This window comes from Microtus oregoni, unplaced genomic scaffold (genome assembly GCF_018167655.1).
Source record: "Microtus oregoni isolate MIOR12 unplaced genomic scaffold, Mior012 000003F_ref0000135, whole genome shotgun sequence".
Lineage (NCBI taxonomy): Eukaryota > Metazoa > Chordata > Mammalia > Rodentia > Cricetidae > Microtus > Microtus oregoni.
The window spans coordinates 53461191-53483296 of record NW_024543062.1 but is presented as its reverse complement, the minus strand read 5'-3'; the positions used below and the strand labels follow the sequence as shown (position 1 = coordinate 53483296).

Below are 22106 nucleotides of genomic sequence, written 5' to 3'. Positions count from 1 at the left end.
TAAGATCAGAAGTCTTTACGATGTTTGAACAGGACCTGGGGAGGTGGCTTCGTAGGTAAATCTCATGAAGAGTTTAGATCCCCAGAAGACACACAGAGATATGAGGAATGTTGTATATCTGTAGTCCCAGGGCATCAGTGGTGAGATGGGGGCCAGAAAGAATAGAATAATCGGAAGCTCATGGGCCAACAAGTGTGGAGGCTCCAGTGCTGAGCAATCAGAAACCGTGCTTCAAACATGTTAGAAGGAGGTGAATCACATCTGTGGTTGTTCTCTGAACACCCCCCCCCCCGACTGCATCATGCACAAACCTGAATGACACTGTAAATAGGTATACATATGTCCAATGCATATATTTATTTAATGCTGGAAATATCTTCTCCACCAACCAGAAAATCATTTATACACTGAAGTCCTAAATCTCTCAAACTTCTAAAGAGCTGCATTCGATGTTATTGTCAACTTACCAAGATGCTAAATATGAACTGAGTAGCTAATCTTGAAGTGTGGTCTCATTGTTCATAGAAAATATATGTCTATCTCCTGTCCTTTTCTGTCTATCAATCACCCCCTTTTTGTAGGTATGTGTTGTTTATAGCAAAGTTGGATATATATGTGTATAACATAGTCCACATTACACACACACACACACACACACGTGTGTGTGTGTGTGTGTGTGTGTGTGTGAGAGAGAGAGAGAGAGAGAGAGAGAGAGGGAGAGAGAGAGAGGGAGAGAGAGAGAGAGAAAGGGGGGCTAAGTTTCATGCTTATTTTGAAGACTTCTATAATCAACCCAATGTTGCTGATTATAGAAAAAATATTTGAATGTCGACAAATTTAGGGAAATTTAATCACAGGTGGGCATATTTACAGATAACACACTCTGATATGTATGGAAGTTATTTAAAAAGGTAATAGATTCTACATAATGCTCCTCATTAAAGACCTTCTTTAATTGTCTAATATGAGCTTAATTTTTTTTTTAGTGAATGGAGTAGATAAAAGCCAGAAAGAATGAATGTGTGTGATAGAATCTCAGCATCAGCTGGGAACACACGTCCAATGAGATAAGACCATTCCATCTTGTTCCAGAGTATTTTATCCACATTCAATGAAAAAGCTTAAAGTGGTTCAAAATGATAAGTAGGGTGTAGCAGGGTTGAATGAACCGAACAGAAAGCTCTGTTTCTGAAGTTGGTCCACCAGACATGAGTAAACTAGTCACAAGTAAAGAAGCATGGATACCTGTTCAAGACAAAGCCAGCCCTGATCCTCGCACAGACTGTATCAGGCTTTCTTTAGGCCACCAACCAGCCCCCAATCATAACATGGAGCCTTAATAGTTTTAAATGCTCGACTTTAGCTTAGCTCTTATTTTAATCTCCTATTTTATCTATATTTATGTCTTGGAGCTTTTTACCTTTCTTTTCCTTTGTATATCTTACTTTCTAGCTGCCTTCATACCTGACGGGTGGCTGCCTGACTTCTGGCCCCGCAAATGTTGCTCTCTTTCTTCCTGGTTATCTTCTCTCTTCTTTTTCCTTTCTCTCGAGTCTAGATTTCTCTTCTTATTTATTCTCTCTGCCTGCTAGCTCTGCCTATCCCTCTCCTACCTAGCTATTGGTTGTTCAGCTTTTAATTAAAACAATCAGGTGCCTTAGACAAGCAAGGTAAAACAAATGCAACACACGATAACATAAATGAGCAAATATAGCACAGACAACTGTAGCATGTCCTCACATTGATAAACAAATGCAGCATAAACAAATGTAACACAATTTTGCCTATTTAAAATAGTAATCCACAACAACAGACAGGGAAGGGGCATCATGAAGACTTATTCAGGAACTATTGGCAGGCAATAGTCACCAAGGGAAGAGGAGTCACCTTTCCTGGGGATGAGGCTTCTGAGAGGATTTCAGTCTCCTGTAGATACTCCTTCACATGAAGGCAGTGCTAAGAGAGTTCACAGAGATTTTAAAAATGCACATGAAGTTGAAAAGGAAATATAATGTCAAGAGGGGGCAGGTGCGCACTGGAGGGGAGGGAAGAGAGGATTGATTTGATCAAAATGCATTATATAATTGTATAAAATTTTCAAATAATAAAAGGTAAAGGAATTATAGAAATCATATTCTTTATATATATTTTTTCTTTTATATATATATTAAATTTTTATTACCTTATCCTTTTCTTCTTCAATTGTTTTATAATCAAAATAAACAGATTAAAGAGTAAAGGAGCTGGTAATAGGGCTTTCTTAGTTGAATGCCTTCCTGACATTCATGAAGACTTTGATTCATGACAAACATCACAAAAAGTGAATATGGAAGTGCATGCCTATAGCTCCACCCTTGGGAGGTGGAAGCAGGGAGAGCAATCTCAGAAGTTCAAAGTCATCCTTGGTGTTCTAACAAGTCTGAGTCAGTCTATGATATGTGAGAGCTTGTCTCAAAACAAAACAAACAAAAATGACAATGAAGATGAAGGATTGGAAGAGGAAGATGTTTGAGCAGAGGTAAGGGAACTTAGAAAGGGGTCATTGAGAGGTGGAAAGAAAGTTTAGGGAAATAGTATATAAAGTGAAAGAGAGGTCCCAGTTAGAAACATCAAAGAACCTGGACCAGGGAAAAGCATGTAGGGGCAGGGAACTGATGCTAAGTGTGTCTGAAGAATGCCATAAGGAAATTTCTCAGTGCCCTGAGTGCTACCCAGTAGCCATCAACTCTTGATATTATGGTTGCCTACACAAAACCATACCTGTCAGCATTGCAGCATGAATAGGGGAAGGACACACAAGCCTCGATCTGTAGTTGAAGAGCTCTGGGCCGTCTATGTCTGTTGAAGAAGGAAAGTTTTTTTTTTTCAGGAGAAAATGCAAAGATAGCTTGCCCACAGCTAAGTGGTCAACACTATACCCATATGTATAAAGGTAACATCAGCTGGATTCAGTGGTGTGTGTGTGTGTGTGTGTGTGTGTGTTTATATGCATATAAAGAGAGAAGTAGAAAACACAGAATTGAGAGTAGTATGTGGGAGTGTATAGCAGAGTGGGAGTTGGCATGCGAGGGGAAGATCTGATGAAAATTTATTGCATTGATTTATTAAATTCTAGAAAACAATTGAAAATAAATTATTTTTAAAAACATGTTTGATAACTTGGGGATGGTCAGTTTTTTTTCTCTAGTCTCTACCACCATTCCCCCTCTTCATTTTATTTATTAACTTTCACTTATTCATGTCCTGTCAGGAGATGTACATAGACCATGCATACGGGATGTCTTCCACATCAATTATTTTCTACACAATCTACAATTTATTCCTTATTTAAAGTATAGTTATACTGATTCTGGATAGAATGCAACTCAAAAGGATCTAAAGAAATGGCCCAGTTCCCTTCCAGTATCCAAGAATCAGACCCAATGGGAGGTGACATGGTTCATCTCATCTGGAGAAGTAGTGGTGTTTTCCAGATGCTCGCACTATTAAAGTGTTACAAACACTGAATGCTTTTTCTAGAAAACTTAGGTAGGAAGTTCAAAGTATTGCTTTCGAGCTAGTAAAAATATTATTTATGGATGAGCCCTGAAGACACCAGATGACTATTATGTTTATTGAACATTATTCTGAGACTGTAGAGAGGGCCACTATAGTAAACTTAGGGTATAATTCCTGGGAACCCTCAAAGAGAATGGCATATATAGGTTAACAGATATTGGGAAGACCCAACAGTGGTTACACAGTAAACCAATGGCAACAAAAGTCAGAAGCTAAGGAGATAGCTCAGTCAAGAAACTGCTTGTACTGAATTTGATCTCCAGAACTCAGATTGTTTTAAAAGATACAAGCAAGTGGTCCATACTTCAAATCTTAGCACTGGTATTGCTGAAAAAATGCAGATCTCTGGGGCTTGCTGAATAATCTGATTGAATTGGTGATCCCCTAGGCTATTTAGAGACCCTGTGGCAAAAAAGAAAAAGAAAAAAAAACATATAGAGTTACTAAGGAGGACAATAGGGATTGGATTCTGTCCACCATCATATTTATACATATTTTTACACATCTACATACTTATATGCATAAAGGAAGGGAGGGAGGGATGGAGGGAGGGAGGAAAAGGGAGGGGGAAGAAGGAGGGGAGGGAGGGAGGGAGGGAGGGAGGAAAAGGGAGGGGGAAGAAGGAAGGGAGGGAAGAACAAGCAGATAGGCAGGCAGACAAACAGTCTTACAGACAGATAACCCAAATTTGATTGCCAACAGACCCATCTTGAAAGGATTCTGGGACTCCTCTTCACAGACAGTGTGGACAATTGCATCTCCTAAGCCAGGACATGCTGTGATAGAAAGCCGCCATGACTAAAGTGCTGTCCCTTTGACCATATTGTCTTTGCTCTGTGACTCAGTCTATGCTTAAGAACTAATGAGGTGTGTGATAGGAATCTAAGTGAGATGTGAACCAGGAACTTTGAGGTCAATAAAGTGCAGAATCATAGGAAGAGATTCAGCTAGTCTAACCATGTTTCCTCGATGCCTAAGTGTCAGACTCTGCTCTAATTTCTATATTATGTACATGTAACAACCTAGTGGAAATTTTCAGTGCTTGGAAAATGTTTCTTTTAAAACTATGCAAATTTGTTTTCAGAAATGGTTTTCATTTTTTAGATTTTAGTTGCCAAGAAAAAAAGTAATGCTTATATATAAATAAGATGCATATTAAGGTACATTATTTTAGATTAAATTTTGTATGAATGGCTAACATGGATAAAATAACCAAATCATTTTTTTTTAAAAATAGAAGTGTTTGATTACAAAGTACTGATATTTATCTTTAAAGTTTTACATCTAATACATTCACTATAAAATCTTGATTGCCAAGAATGTGCTGTTAGGATTTAAATTGTTTTTCAAATATTAAATATTTTTTAGAAGACACTATAGACCAGTTTATGTAATAGTAAAGTCTACCTTCTGTGAAGGGATTGCAAAGATTTTTCTAAGGGCACTTCAGATAAATATTTAAATTCTGGTGTTTTAAGACACTTTAGAAGGTGTTCATGCTATTTTCACATCTCAGTTGGCTCCCCATTGTCTAAGTAAAGAAATTGAAACAAATTTTTATGTAGGCTCATAATCAGTTCTCCAGTTTAGGGTTTCCCCTACAAAGCCCTGGACACTTTGATTTGTATTGTCATTGATAAATACTTCCAATGCTCATGTTAATTTTAATGTAATTTGTGGCAAGATTTGTAAGTCTTTACAATAGTCATATTAATTTTAGTACAACTGAAGCCATTTGTAGCTGTCATTCAAAAATATCTATTATGACAATTCAGCCTTTCTTTTCTCTGTTTGTGTATGGGGCACATGATTCCTTTTTCTCAAAGCTTAATCTTATAAAATCTATAAAAAGTTGATGTTTACATTTTCTGTGTATTCCAGTGTTTGTATTTGAGAGTGTGTATGATTTGAACTCCCTTCCTGTATTTGTGTGATAAGAATTATACACACACACACACCCGACTCACCTCTCTAGACCCTTTACCCTTTATGTATTATGTATTTGTCATAATGCCAAATATTGCATATTCAAAATAAATTTCTTGAAAAAAGTGTTGAAAGTGGAGCAGAACACTCTTCCTTTTAGGACCCCCAGCCCAGTGACTTGGTCAAAGAGTCTTTGCAAATCAACTGTGCATGTGATTCAAAGTTGCCCTGTTAATTGCTTAGGGCACATGGTGTTGTGGTATCTCAGAGCTGCCTGGCAATTTGTAACTAGGGCTCAGGTGATTGTGAAAGATTTCAGATGTTTTGAATAGGCCAGTAAACAATGTCTGACATCACTCCATGGCCAGTTGTACTTGTCCTTCTGCTGATATCTTCATTTTGACAGGATAACAGATATTTTTAGAGGGAACTGTAGCCGTTCAGAAACACATGAAAAAATGTGAGATTCATGTAGCTGGATCTCTTGCCTAGGGTTGTCCAATAACAAAATATCTGTTCTTTCATGATTTTACATCTATAAATGATACTTTTCACTAACTCACACAAATATCAGTCTATTTTACTACTCTAAAGATTTAATTTTATTTATTTGTGTCATGTGAGTGCAGTGCCCTCAGGGGCCAGAAGAGGGCATTGGATCCCAGAGTTGGAGTTACAGGAGGTTAGAAGCTGTCACATGAGGGAGCTGGGTGCTGAAATTCTCTTCAGAATAATGCTGCAAGTGCTCTTAATTGTTGAAGTGACTCTGCATTCTTTAAACACAAGTTTAAACACAACAAACACAGATGGCACTTTTCAGCTGTTTCTAATGCTACTCCACAGTTATGGAATTGGGAACGTATCTAGACAGGTTGCTGCTTTTTCCTTTTTATCACAAATCAAACCATGATGACTGGTTTTTTAAGGTGTGGGAGCTCAGAGTTTTGCAATACATTATGTTAATTTCTAAGCATAAAATCAAAATATGTTGTAAATAAAATATATATTACATATTTATAACAATTGCCATCTCTTTGAGGAAATTATACACACAGTAATTAACATTCTTTATATAGTAAAAATTTAATATCCAGTCAGATGCTTCCATTTGATTTCCCTTTTTTATTTTTAACTGTTTGAGACAAGATGAGGAACAATATTATAAAAATGACTGAAAGATTGAAACAATTTTGTAATCTACAAATGGCTAAAACAAACTATAATATTCTTTTCTTGTTGTTGTGATAAAATACCTGATAAAAACAATCAAAGAAAGGAAGGGTTTATTGGGGCTCACATTTTGAGAGCACAGTCCATCATGGCCGATGTGGCAGCAGGAGCATGAAGATGCTGGCCACAGGGCATCCACAGTCGGGAAGTAGAAAGATGGATGGCTGTGCTCACCTCACTTTGTCCTTTCATTCAGTCTGCAACTCATGCAGTGGTGCCACCCACATTCCAACTGGGTCATTCCTCCTCAATTAAACCGCTTCAGAATGACATGTCAGAGATGAGTCTTCTAGCTGATTCTAAAGTATAGTCAAGGTGACAAGAAGATTAAACATCATATTACCATATACATAATATTATATCCATATTGCCCCTGTAGCTAAAGACTTCATATATAAGATAAAACATAAAGGTTGTGCATAAGACGTAACCATGAAGTCAAGACTAAGTTTTCCATTTTTATTGGCTATCTGCTCTTCTTCTAACAAAAAGTATAGCATAGTGTTAAAATTATATACTTGCTTTTTACATACTTGTCCCAATCAATAAACATTTGTCAAAAGTCAAGCATCTGCTGTTTTCCATTGTTCCAAAAATTGCTTTTCTGGGAAATAATTCATTCTGAAATGTTTTCTCATATCATCTGTATATGTGTTCATATATACATATATATCTGCATATATACATATACATTTATTTAAATTTGTGTCTGTGAATATTTAAACAAAATATGTATGTCTAAATATGTAAACAGAACACAATATTCTTATAATGTTTCAGTTATTGCATATAAAACAACACATGGATCTTTATCAGTATCAACTGATTGTCAGACTCTAAATATAAATTTTACCTTTTTTTTTCAAACTAGAGAATATTATATCACCATGGTTAAATGGGTGAGCAACACCAGGACAGTTGTCAGGTGGTTGAATCGGCCTCAGAACATCTCTATCCTCACGGTCTGTGAGTCTACCACCGGAGCATGCAGTAGGGTGAGTTTAAATTATTTCCATGTTTTGCATAAGGTAAAGTGGTTAGGAGCCATTGCTATGGAAGTCAGGCATGGTTAGGGTTTCATATAGGAATTTCAATATTTTATTTACAACAATAATAGAAAAAGCAATAAATCCTAAATATCTATACTTGTATGGTTGGGGAGATGTCTTAGAGAATGAGATGCTTTCCACATAGTTTTGCGTACCTGAGCCCCTAAGTAAATTTTAGACAAGTGTGGTTAGCCCCTTGTATTTCCAACATTGTGGGGGGGGGTGAAGTCAGGGTAGCCCCTTGTATTTCTAACATTGTGGGGGGGGTGAAGTCAGGGGATTAAAAAAGCAGGTTGGTTAGCTAGACTTGATGAATTGCTAAGCTCAAAGTTCAGCAAGAGACCCTACCTCAGTAAGTAACACTGAGAACAATTAAGATACTCACATTAATCCTGGCTTCCACATGCTTGTGCACAAACAGATATGTGAACATGCACACACACACACACACACACACACACACACACACACACACCAGACACATACACTTTCAAAAATCAGAAGTAAATAAAAGTACACACTATAATCTATTCCCTTATATATATTCCAATTTTTTTAAGAGAGTGGCATCAAGAATAAGCAAAGGAGAATACACTCCCCTCTTAATGAAATGAATGAATACAGGTCAGCAATACAAAGGCAGTATAAACCACATGGAGCTTTTTGAAACTGAGAATTTCTTTCCATATTTTGTCTTTCCCTTGACATTATTAGAAGTATTCTTCCAATTTTCCTTAGAGATGGCCCAGTTTCCGTATAGCTCACATTAGCTCTGTGGTTGTATTTCCTTCCCTATGGTAAATAAAGGCAGAGAAAATGGCTCTTGTTCCACAATATTCTAACAGTGAGTTGAATTTCAATTTCTAAAACTAATTTCCTAAACTCTGAAATAATTTAAATGGGCATCGTATTTAAGGCTCTTTGTAAAGAACATGGATCAATACTTTAAATTTTTATATTATATGCTTGGTAGGTTATAAAGGATTCTCAGATTATTTAATAAGAAAATTTGCAAATTTCTGCTCTGGAAATGACTAAGCATTGCTGGTTATACGTTGCTCAGTAAACCACTAAAATTATATAAAACACTAGATAATAGGAGGAACAGGGAATACTAGGTATATGCTTTCCTGATGAATACCATCCTCAGAGAGATGGTGGAGAACAAGAGGCAAAGATATGGAAAATATGCTAAATAGGACTGTCTCACTCAACCATGTGACCAGCGAAAATCACATTCTTATCTAACAAGTTCCACTCCAGAAGCAGGGATTTCTAGGAAACTACTCCACGGGTCTATAAGAAAATATTCTAGTCTTTGGCTCTGTGCAAACATTGCTTTTCTTTAGAAAATAATTTCCTTTTTAAAGGGAAAATTGAAAACTCAATAGCCGATTTCCAACCATGCAGATTTGTGAAAGTTAAATATTCTATGTATTTGAAGAATTATGACCCAGTTTTCCACCTCCAGACTAGTCTGCAGGAGCATACCAAGTGCAACAGTGTTAAGGCCATCAGGGTTTCTGTAAGCTATTAGAAAGATACTTCACAAAATGCTTTGTGAACGACAGATGAAACTTTCAGTGAAGAAGTGCAGCATTTGAGGAGAAAGATTAAGTGGGTGAACCTCATCCCATCAAACACTGAAGAATGGGAAAGCAGAATTAAGAGCAAGTCTGAATTCCTGGGAGAAAAATACAATTACAATATATAGCTGATCATTGGCATTAAGTCACAGCAGTGAGAGTTTGAAGCAGTTGGTCACAGAATATCCAGAGTCCAGAGCACAAAGAATTGACACCTGCTTTTCTTCTTAGATCAATTACATTGAAACCTTAATTGGATGTATAACACTGTAAATTGTTATACACGTGAAATTATATGTAGAAAATTCCGGTATGGAGATACTGGATTAAGAAAAACTGAAAATATAATAATATAACATTATTCTATTAGAGGTGTGTCCAATATGTCCAAGAATTTGGTAAATTCAAACCAATATAAACAATAACTAGACAATTTATAATCAAGTTGTTACAAATCAAAGATTTAGAGAAAAATATTGAAAGCATCGCCAGAGAAGACAACACTAATATAAGGGGACATAATTATGAGACTTGTCTACATTTTATCAGATACAGCATGAAACAGGAGAACAGAATGATAGAATTCAGACTGATTTTCCTTCATTGTCAAACTTCTTCAAGTTTGAGTTTTCTTAAAGGGGATAGATTACATAACCACATAGGAAACATGTATTTTAGTTGATTGAATTAAAACAATGGGATTAGATCAGTGATTGATAATCTCTTGGCCAAGATTCCTTGTTGGCTAATCAGGAAGAAATACGTGTACATCTAAAGGTGATGATTCAAAATTCATAACAAGCTGGAATCACTAATGGAGAAGAAGATACAGTTACTTACACTTAGTGCCTTTGGTACTCCTATCAACATATGTTATATATATATATATATATATATATATATATATACACACAATGAAATATTTTGTGTATATATATATATACACAAAATATTTCATTGACAAAATATGAAAAAATAGATTAAAATTATCTCATTCAACAACAAAGTGTATGATATTTTTGTCTTGATAGTTGTAAGCCTTAGCCTTTAATGGCTGAGTAATCTTCGGTCCCAAAGCACATTTCGAGTGCTAAAGGACTGTTCACAAGCCTCAAATAGACATGGAGCAAAGAAGGATATGGCTCAGAGGCTAAGGGTGCTTGCTGCTCTTGCAGATGACCCCAAGTCAGTTGACAGTACCCCTGTCAGGCTGTTGGGTAACCACCTGTAACTCTGGCTCCAGGGAATTCAGCAAACACTTCTATCCTCCGTAGGTACCTGTTCACCTATGGCCCCCATGCAGACAAACAGGTGTTGTAATAGGAGTGGCGAGCTAAGTTCCTGGTACCCGGCTGCCTGCACGGCTCGCTTTATCCAAAGTAATTACACGGAAACTGTATTCTTTTAAACACTGCCTGGCCCATTAGTTCCAGGCTCTTATTGGCTAGCTCTTACATATTGATCTAACCCATTTCTAATATTCTCTGTAGCCCACGAGCTGGCTTACCAGGAAAGATCTTAACCTGCATCTGTCTGGAGTGGGAGAATCATGGTGACTCATCCACTAGGCTTCTTTATCCGAGCATTCTGTTCTGTTTACTCCGCCTATCTAAATTCTACCCTATCAGAGGCCAAGCTGTTTCTTTATTACTTAACCAATGAAACAACAGATAGAAAGATGACCCACCTCCATCAAACAGGCATACACACATGCATATAAAGTGAATGTACGTATAAAAAGTAGATAAAGCAAAGAGTATCCCATTTAGCAATAAAAAAATTAAATTAGAAATATGTGGTATCATCAAATATTTGGAAAATAAAAGAAAAAAATTAACTGCAAGCATACTCTTGGCTGGGTGTGTGTTATAGAACATGCCTATAACCCAATACTGAGAAAATTGCATCAGGAGCATCACAAGTTTGATAACAGGTTCAGTTCATTGTGTGACTTCATCTCCAAAGAGAACAGGAAGGAAAATTGTCGACGTCTGCTGGATTATAATGTATAGCTCATCACTGTGGGTAAGTCACAGCCACAAAAATTTAATATAGCCCATCTCAGTACATCCATAGTCCAGAGCAGAGTGAATAAATGCATGTATACTGGTTTGCTTGCTTCTCCACTCAATTCTATTTTTGTACTTTTATACAGTTCAGGATCCTTTGCCTAGGGAATGGTGCTCCTCACAGTGGGGGTCTTCTCACATCAATTAACTTAAGATAGTCACCTACAAATATGCCTATGAGCCAACAAAATGTAAAAAAAAAAATAACAAAAACCAAAATGCCCTCCATTTAGAATCTTCTTCCAGATGATTCAAGGTTGTATCAGGTTAATAGCTAAAGGTGAAAATCACAGTGAGTAAATAGATGTTTACAGAATAGATAATTAGACAAATGAATAGAAGGTATGATACAATCATTTGTTATTCAGTCTTTTAAAGGAAAGAAATTATAGATAAATAGCAACATGGTTGAATCTGATGGCATTATTGTAAATTAAATGAGTCAGGGAAAAATAACGATGCTGAATGTGGGTTATAACTCAGTTAGCGGGTGCTTAACTCAGCTTTCCATAACCTGGGCATGGTGACATACCCCTACTCCGAGGTCGCTGGAGCTGGAGACAGGAGGATTTGAATTTCAAATTGAACTGGGGATGTAGCTCAGCTGATAGAGTGCTTTCCTAGCTTCCACAAATCCCTGAGGTCAGTACTCAGAACCACATACAACAGATGTGGTGGCCGCAGGAGTAAGTTCAAGGGCATACTCAACTGCATGGGAAATCAAAGCTAGCCTGGATGGAATACAGGAGAACATCTCAAATTATTGATGATGCTAAAACAAAAATAAAAACAAAAAGTTCTGTCAGTTCAGATGCAATTAAATTTTTCTCATAAATATATTTCCAAAACAAAACAAAAAAACTTAAACATACCAATTCTCAACTCTATCAATGTAACTAGAACATGATACATGTTGAGTAATGGGTTTGTCATAGGAATATAAGATTATTTTAAGACATTAGATTCATAGAGTATGCCTATAATCCCAGCACTCAGGAGGCAGAGACCAGCGAATCACAAGCTTAAGGTCAGTCTGTAAACCTCATGGAGTCTAAGGACCAGATCTAGCTATGAGAAGAAACATTGCCTTAAATTTTAAAACTAGGGGCTGATGAGATCATTTAGTAATCAAGTCTGTGCTGTTTCTGCAGAGTGTTTGATTTGTTCCCAAGACCCATTTGGCAGCTCAGAACTGCTTGTAACTCCAGGTCCTGGGAATCAGCCACCCTCTTGCTGTCTCCATGGGCCTCCACTCATGTCTCATGTACACATTTCTACACACAGTGATAAATGCATTCACATGAGTTTTATGACGAGCAGTTCAGCCTCAGCTCTGAGTTCTGTGATCCCAACCTGTCCATTCTCACCACTTTCACACAACCTACACTGACAGCTCCCTGAGAACAAAGCCCTCAAGAATACAAAGACGTTTCAAAAAATTAAAAAGGGAAACTCTTCATTTCCAGGTGATAATTTTGTGGAAATAAAAATCAAAAATCTATACAGATGCAAACATGCACCCATAATTTAAAAATAATGCTTTTATATTTGAAATCTTTTCAAATTATTTAGAAAACATCAATAATAAAGCAAACAAGAAATTTTAAGTAATTGGTAAACAAGCATAAAGAGCACATTTTAAAAATCTGGTCATAAAATTTCTTTATGTTTAACTTATTTCTAAATAGAGAATTCAAAAATGAAACAAAATACATAGTATTTCTAATAATATTAAGAGGGAGGTAAGCTAATATAAGATAAATATTTAAATATTAAATATGTAAGGGTAAATTAAAATATTTCAGCATTTACTGCCACAGAATTTTAAAAGACATTTTAAATGCTAAATAAATATTTTTGAATTGAAAGGCTTAATATTGTTAAAAAATTAGTGCTATTCCAGTTTCAACATAGTTCAAGTTAAAGTTCCTTCTGTCCAACAATCCCGGACCCTTTTAGAAAGGTTTTTATGTATCCTTTGCTGACCACACTATGTAGTGGAGGAAGACCTTGAACTTCTGATCCTTGCTGAACGTTGGGTAACAGGTGTGCACCACCACACCCAGCTTCTCTCAGATTTGCTTTCTGCAAAATAAAAACCTGTTTAAAATTTTATAATTGTGACCAGCAAGGTGTCTAGAGGGTAAGGGTATCTGCTATCAAACTTGGAGACCTGAGTTTAGTTTCCCAGGTTCTATATGGTGAAAGGAGGAAAAAAATAACTCAGTAAACATTGTCCTTTGATCTCCTCAAAGATGCTACACACACACACACACACACACACACAAACACACACTCACTTCACCTCTCTTATTCACATGCTAAATATAAAAAATGTAAAATAAATTTACTGAGATATATATATCAAAGTAATCCCACAGAAGAAGAAAGTTAGATGCAATTGTACAACCTGATTGCAATTGCAAAAATATCTATAAATTTATGGAGTCTCTGATGGGAGGCGAGGGGCAGAGAGAGACAAATTATCAGTTGAATTGCACGTTCTGCAGAAAATGGACCATCATTTATGGTATCAGTGATACCTACTCTATAAAATACAACAACTTTCAACCAAATGGGAAGGAATTGTTTGCAGCTATTTCATAGTAATGCCCTAACTTTAATTTGAGGCCAACCACAACTCTAAATCCAAAGGGTGATAATGTCAACCTTCCAGAAGAAAGTTCGTACTACAACTTAGGGTGTGTTTTATGGATAGGTATTATTTAAATCTGGTTTTATCATGGAATATCTTGTTTTCTCCATTCACAGTGATTGAAAGTTTTGCTGGGTATAGTAGCCTGGATTACATCCATGGTCTCTTAGTGTTTGCAGCACATCTGTCCAGGACATTCTGGTTTTTGTGGTTAGGGAGTGGTTTAGGGTGCCCTGTGATCTGCTTACTTTAAATCTCGCTAGATACCTTTCATTTGAGGAGCTCCAAGGACGGGTGACTTGTGGCAGGACATCCCCCAACCTAAGACAGGATACTGGGAATCCTAGGATGGGTAAGGGGGAAAAAAGACCTGGTCCTCACTCGACCTAAGAATCATAAGGCACCCCTCTGTTCCCAAGAGAGGTAAATTGCTTCACCATTCGAGAGAAGGGTCTCTCCTTGTCCCAGTCCCTTTTCCTTTAGATCTGACACCATGGTTGGACTCTGACCTGGTGCCCTCCACTTAACAGCTGCCTGTCTTTATAAAAGAAAGGGGGATCTGTCAGGAGCCAATTTCCTCCTAGGATTATTGCAGGAACCATCACCCTGGGGAGTCTGCAGAGAACCCCACACCTCTAATTGTGTGAGGAATCGTTCTATTGACAGAGCCTACCCCACACCCAAATTGGCTGTTAATGGAGAGCTATCTGTTAGCAGAACCCACCCGACATTCCAAACTATCTAGGGAGTGGTTTAAATATGAAATATTCCCATGTGCTCAGGTGTCTAAACACTTTGTCCCCACTTGGTGGCACTGTTTGGGAAGGGTGTGAAATCTTTAGTAAATGGAGGATTGATAGGTCAACTCCATTTCTTGTTTTAGTCCCTGACTCCAGAGTGTGAACTAAATGTGACCAGTCTGTGCCCTACTCCTGCCCCCATACCTTGTAAGCCACAATAAATTATATCCCTCAGAATAGAATCTGTAGTGAACTATTTCTTAAGTTAAATTCCTTCTTGTCAGGATTTTGAGCGTAACAGCAGGAAAAATAATACAATTCTACTACACTGATTAAGCCAAATAATAACCAATCACAGAAAAAAATACATGGAGATTCGTCAAAATCAAACTCTTCACGAACTATTATGTAAATGGCTAACAAAACTATGGATGATAAAACTGTTTTTTGAAATGCATCTTACACAAATAAATACCACAGTCAATCCAATGTACTAGTATAAAACAAACAAACAATTGAAATATGATTGACCTTATTAGGTATTAGAGAAATGAAGATTAAGAACCTACTGAGAGAATAGTACATACTTGGAGAATGACTAAATTAAAACAGCAAAACAAAGACAGAAAGAATTTGTGGATAAAGGTATACAACATTACAATTTGTATTCTTTGCAGGTCAAAATGAAAATTATTCAATTCTTTTAAAATATATTTTGAAGGTCAACTGAGATTAGAGAAAAATGTAAACATGGCATATATAATAGAATATTTTAGTACAGCACATCTCTGTTTATGCCTGTTTAGTCATTTCACTATTACTTATTTGCACAAAAGTAAAATCATATGTTTACAAAAGGATTTGTAGGGAAAATAAAACATCAGCAAAATTTTATTCACAGTAACAGAGATTGCAGATAGGAAACAGTCCATTAACTGGGAATGGATTAAAACATGAGTCATATTTATTGATTTATTGTAATTCCACCTAGTAATTTAAAAAGGAATAGTTATATGGGTTGGAGAGATGATCCTGTGGGTAAAGTGCTTGCTATGCCCACATGAGGACGTGAGTTCTATTCCCTACAAGTCACATAAGGCTGGATTCAGTAGTGGGCATCTGTAAGATCATTTCTCCTGTGGCAGTTCACAGGCCAGGTAGGTTGGCATAGGCAGTATCAAACAAGAGACCTATCTTAAACAAGATGGAAGGCAAAGACTGATACCTGGCATTGTCCTTTGACATTCTCACATGTGCCAGGGCATATTCACACCTAAAGTCACACACACAGGAGTAAACACACACATACACACACTGAGAAAGAGAAAGAAAGAGAGAGAGACACACACACACAGATAGAGATCATTTAAAAACAAAATTTTCTTTTCTAATACTAGAAATAGAATGCTGGTACAATTTTAAAAACAAAGCAACAATATAAGAATAAACCTCAAAAATGTGGCATGAAAAGAACCTCACATCAACAAGTGATACATGGTTTAATTATCTGACTTTCTATAATCCAACTAATCTGTAAGGAAAAGATAAGAAGAATGACTTATTGGAACCACTGCAGAAGTCTTTAAAAATGGAAGAACCTGGGTCTCCTTATCTTGACCATCCATAAATATATCAAATTGTCAAAATTCCTGAAGTTAAGCACTCCTGATCTGTACATTCCACTTTGTGTGAACATTGTGGAAACACACTTCTTAAATAGATTTTCAAGAGAGAATTAAAGAGGCAGCAATTTGTCAAAGAGTACTTTAAGTGTGGGGATTGGACAGTTGAAGCTATCATCAGGTATTGAATGCCAGTGATGCTCTTCGTGTTACATTGTATCATTTTAACATCATTCCAGCCATTATTCTCCATCTGTTTATGCTATGTTGATTGACCAGGACTTCCTGATGTATTTGAGAAACTGTTCTAGATGGGTTGTTACTCAAGAGAAAGCCTAGTTATTTTAAATTTCTCCTGGATAGAGGTGCTGGTGTTCTTTAGTAACATTGATTGCCTAGTATGTGAGAGGTGAAACCAGCTTAACCAGAGACTCCTGTTACCTCTTCTATGCAAGGATAATCAAGGAGAAGTTAAAATGCCACACATCATTATGTTTGTCAGTGCATTTATTTAAAATTTTATTGAGACTCTAGTAATTTTATGCTGTGTCTGAGTTTAAAAGTTTCATTTTGCATAAATTTAAATTATATGACAAATGATGACAATGAGAGTTTAGCTCTTATTGGAGTCTTAGGAAAACTGGAAAGATATGGATGAGCAGCTGTCATCAGAATTCTTTATCTTTCTAGGCAGAATAAATGACTGTTACTTCTGTGTTCACTGAATATTAGAAAATCACTTCTTTAGATATTTCTGATGAGTGCCTCGAGCCATTAGTAGTGAACCACCGAAAAAACACTCTTGAAAACAGAAAGTTATTGGGGGCTGTAATTTTGATTGAATGGTTATGAGTATTTGTTGGTCTTTCTGAAGACCAGAGTTAAGTTCCCAGCACCTATGTTAGGAGACTCACAACTGCATATAAGGCGAGCTTGAAGGATCTGAAGCTTTCTTCTAACTCTGAGGACAATGTACTCATGTGCATATTCCCACACACAGATAAAACATATACACATGCTTAATAATAAGTTAAAAGAAAGGGATCAATTATACAGTATGTAACAATCTATATAAAATGAACAAGTAATAAAAAATATGAAAATAGCGTGAACAATTTGAAATGATCCCTTCCTCATGTAGGGAAGAACTATGCATAGTGCATTTAGTTTTCTTAATTTGATGACCTTTTTGAACATGTATTTGTGTCTTTCAACAAACACAAGCTTCATGTCATGATAAAAAGACATATTTCTAAAATAGTTTATATACTTGAGATTAATTGGTCAAATTTGGCTTTTGCAATGATCTTGGCTGTGACTCTTTCAAGCTATTTCAAAGGAAAATCAAATTTGGCATGTCCTAGGTTTCATATTTTTCTCTAACACTGAATGACTACTAATGAGGAAGAAAGGTTATGACTAAAAGTGATTTTAAAAGAATTTCCATTTTTTGAATTTTATTGCTGGCTGTTTGCCCAGTTCTGCTGGAGACAAAATTTTGTTTCCAGATGATACCTACAGGTAAGAAAATCAGGGTCTGGTGGCTTACAGAATTCTGAAGGGTGTAATAAAACAAACTGGAGAGTGACTTTGCACCCCTACTACCCAGGTGATGTGTTCTTGGGAGTTGCCCTCACCAAAATGCTGCATCTATGCTTTTCATCCAGTTCAAATCAATATTGCCAATGGGATGGATCTCTGGAGATATTTCTCTAGTTGATGAGAGGGAAAGGTCTGAAGAGAAGAGTGTAAGAAAGGTTACATGAATGGATGTTCATGTTGGTCTTAGATGCTTCATGAGTTAATTGTTCTGTTTCAGAAATATGAGATGACATCCGACACCTGGCTCTCTAAACAGGTATAGTATAGGTGGCCTATGTCACCTGTTCACCATTGCAAATATTTTCCTCACATGTTTGTCGTATAACTTTCTCTAAAATGTTATCTCACGAGTTAGGAAGATGGTTCATAGATTAGAACAGATCTCATTGCAAACATTCCCACAATGTATGTAAATGCCATGTGGCTGAGGTAGCCTACCTATAAGGAAGACAGAGACAAAGGATCCCTAGAGCAAACTGCCTAATGAGACTAGTCCAAGGAAGAGCATGCAATGGATTTGATTGAGAGACTGCCACAATGACAAGTGTTCAGGAGTCATGAAGATGACTCCCAACATCAACCTCAGCCCTTCACATGCTCATAAATGCAGCAGCATTTACCCACATGTGCTCCTACACACATGGATATGTATATATACCACAAACAAGTACACACATGTGTGGACACAGCAAAACAGAATAGACAAAGACAAGTTTTCCAATGATAAGATTATAAGTTTTTGGTTGAATTTTAAGAAGTGTTTCTTTTCCTTTATTTGTGATGCCAGATGTGGTACTCTATGCACTTCAGAAACTGATGGGGGGCCCTCTAGCTCAAGGCCAACCTGGGCTATGTAGCACATTGAAAGATAGCCTAGGCTCCATAACCACTTACAAAAAACAAAAAAGTTACATATACTCACACATTTAATGTATACCTCATATGACTTCCACAGCTTCACCTTGGAAATTCAGAAGGAAATACAGATCGTTACCACAGTAAAACTGACTTCTTTTCATCAGTAACTCCCCACTGGTTTTCACAAAGGGCAGTGGGAGCTGGTTGGGTTGGGTTGGCTTGGCTTTGTTTTTCTTTCCATGTTATTCTTGTAAATTGTTTTAAATGCCAGATACATCCTTGGTTTTAGTTTTTACCTAAATATTGAAACATCCGAATTATAGCTTTAGGTATTTCAGTGAGTTACAAAACACCAAGTTCAGATATCACATCTCCTAATCTATTAAAGCAACCATGAAGCCCCCTTTGTAAACAGAGAGTACATTTCTCTTCTATCTAGTCCTTTATTTTCATTAATAATTGCCCATCTAGCTATTGGCAAGATCTTCTTATGACTCTTTGCTGCCTTCACCAGTGTATCCAATTCATCATTGCACTTTAAAAGTTTGTTTTCCTGTCATTTGACCTTCATAAGCTCACAGACATTGTCTAGGTTTTGAATGTGGGTACCACAGTTCCTCTTAAGTTGGTAGATACCCAACCTTTCATCCTCCTGCCAATCTATTTGCCCATGGATTTGCTGAATGTGTGCTGTGAAATACACTCTTGGATGTCACTGTCAACCTTCCCTTCCCTCTCCATTCCCAGAATTCAAACGACTTTGTGTGTTCCTTTTGCCCTTTGCAGCATAACCTACACCCTTGAATGATTCACAACAGTTAAAATTGAAAATCACCCCAGTTCTACAACGTGCACTCCTAAGCATCTTCTCCATCCCATTATCATTACTCTCAAGTATATAGAGTATTCACATGCCCCTTTTTTTGGAAACTAGTGGAGCTGATCTATTGGGAGCTCACCAAGGCCAGCTGGACTGTGACTGAAAAATCATGGGATAAAACTGGACTCTCTGAGCATGGCGAACAATGAGGGCTGATGAGAAGCCAAGGACAATGGCACGGGGTTTTGAACCTACGTAATGTGCTGGCTTTGTGGGAGTCTAGCCAGTTTGGATGTTCACCTTCCTAGAAATGGACGGAGAGGGGAGGACCTAGGACTTACCACAGGGCAGGGAACCCTGACTGCTCTTTGAACTGGAGAGGGAGGGGGAGAGGAGTGGGGAGAGGGGGAGAAGGGTGGGAGGATGGGGAGAAGGGTGGGAGGAGGGGGAGGGAAATGGGAGGCTGGGAGGAGGTGGAAACTTGTTTTTTTTTTTCTCCTTTTCTCAAAAAAAAGATGGAAAAAAAAAGCTTCTGGTCCATAGCATATCTAGGTTTTAAACTTCATCATAAATCACCTATTAATGTAACCTCCTGCTCCAACCCTAACCAGATCACATCTTCAAATATAATTTTTTAAAAAATCTTTGTGTAATAAAATCTACTATCCCTCTGGCAAGATAATACAACAAAAAGGATGTTCTCTGTTGCTATGAGTTGAAATATACGCCCCCTGCAGTATTCAGCACGAGAACACTGCTGGCCATATTTATTGCCTGGAAAAGAAAAAGTAGAAAGACTGCTCATAGATTCACACTCTCACTGGCTTGAATAGATTCCAGGTAGATATACACACAACTGTACACATGGAGAGAGAAGAAGATTTTATTGTGTCCTGTATATGCATATGTGCATTAATATAATTTTGCCCTGTTATTATGCAAGATAAAATGGAAAGAAAAAATTTGAATTTATAATCAACAATGCTTTTATTCAGTTTAATTATTCACTAAAAATAGTCATTAGAAATTAAAAACCTTATGGATATCAGTATTTCTGAATTGCTCTCCCTCACATATATCATTCTATAATTTTTCAGAGCCATAAAAATTCATAATAGTTTAAAAGGCATTGCTATATTAAATCCAACTACATGAATGCTGAATAGAAGTCATTTCTTAACAACAACACACCCATCTATCAATTTAGTAAGAAAATGCATTTGGTGGCCTGTCAGAGTTGATTTTTTCCTTCAGCAGAACTATGGGAATCTTACTGAATTTTTAGAATTTTATGAAATAGAAGAGCTGAGCGTGGTAATAAATAGAAACACATTTCTATGACAATTAGGACTTTAGCAGCAACACGCCATCAATTTCAGGATAGTTGAAAGGAAGCAAGAAATGGATGTGGTTGTCCTAACTTCCAAGGTCCTGAAGTTGGATGGTAAGTGTGTAACACACCTGGAAGTTTCCACGGTTGAGTTCAGGTCCAGTGCTGTGTTTCCCAGAAGCACTGTTGTGAAGGATGTTCCATATGTGAAGGCAGAGAGGTAAAATGCAGGGTCAACACAGTCATGTGTTCTGTCACGTGATTTTTCTCAACCTTTAACTATATGTTGCTTTGGAGATTTCCACTTATTCCATACATTATCATATCTTTTCATGAATATCCACAAAGTGAACAATGACAATTATCTTGCGATTGCTGTTAACGTTGTCTATTCCAGTTGCTGGGGATATATCGCTGAAGATGGTAATGCATGAATCACACAACTATAAACAGATGCACATGTGTGCAGTGCATGTTGTGAGTAGGATTAGGTGGTGCATGAAAGCAAATTAAACAAATAAAGCTGTTGGGAGCAGCAGGTGATGGGTGACACTAAAGAAGCTAAAACATACAGACATAGGAGGCAGAGCTGGACATGGATGAGAAAAAAAATGAAGGCCATGGTGAAGTAGGAGCACACTCAGGCCCAGGGAGAATAAAAGAGAGACGAGAAGTTCATGATAGCAATGTGAGATGTCTGCAGGACCAGGAGGACACTTCAAATAGGGTCACAGGGTGGTTTGGTTGTTAGAGCATGCATTAATCTTACAGAAGACCTGAGTTTGGATCCCTGCACCCACTTGGGTGACTCACAGTTGCCTGTTACTCCAGCTCTACGGGTCTCCGCAGACACTGTCACATAGGTATATAAGTATCATTTAAAATAATAAAATTTTAAAATGTTTAAATCTTACATTGAAAACAGTATCACATGTAGAATCATTCTTTAATTAGGCAGAAAGAAATATGATGCTTTATCAGATGTCAGATTTCTTAGTGTATCGTGTGTGTATGAATACCTCCGTGCCTGATATATAAATATATACATTTCCTGAAGAGG

General features: G+C 37.0%; 1 protein-coding gene across 3 annotated transcripts in view; it reads left to right on the top strand.

The window, feature by feature from the left end:
• Dpp10 (dipeptidyl peptidase like 10) overlaps positions 1 to 22106 on the top strand; it is a 1484741-nt gene that overhangs the window by 1394498 nt on the left and 68137 nt on the right. For all 3 annotated transcript variants that reach the window (XM_041649248.1, XM_041649247.1, XM_041649249.1), the window contains exons 11-12: positions 7586 to 7709; positions 18256 to 18294. In XM_041649248.1, the coding sequence (XP_041505182.1) occupies positions 7586 to 7709; positions 18256 to 18294 (163 nt within the window). The remainder of the gene's footprint in view (positions 1 to 7585; positions 7710 to 18255; positions 18295 to 22106) is intronic.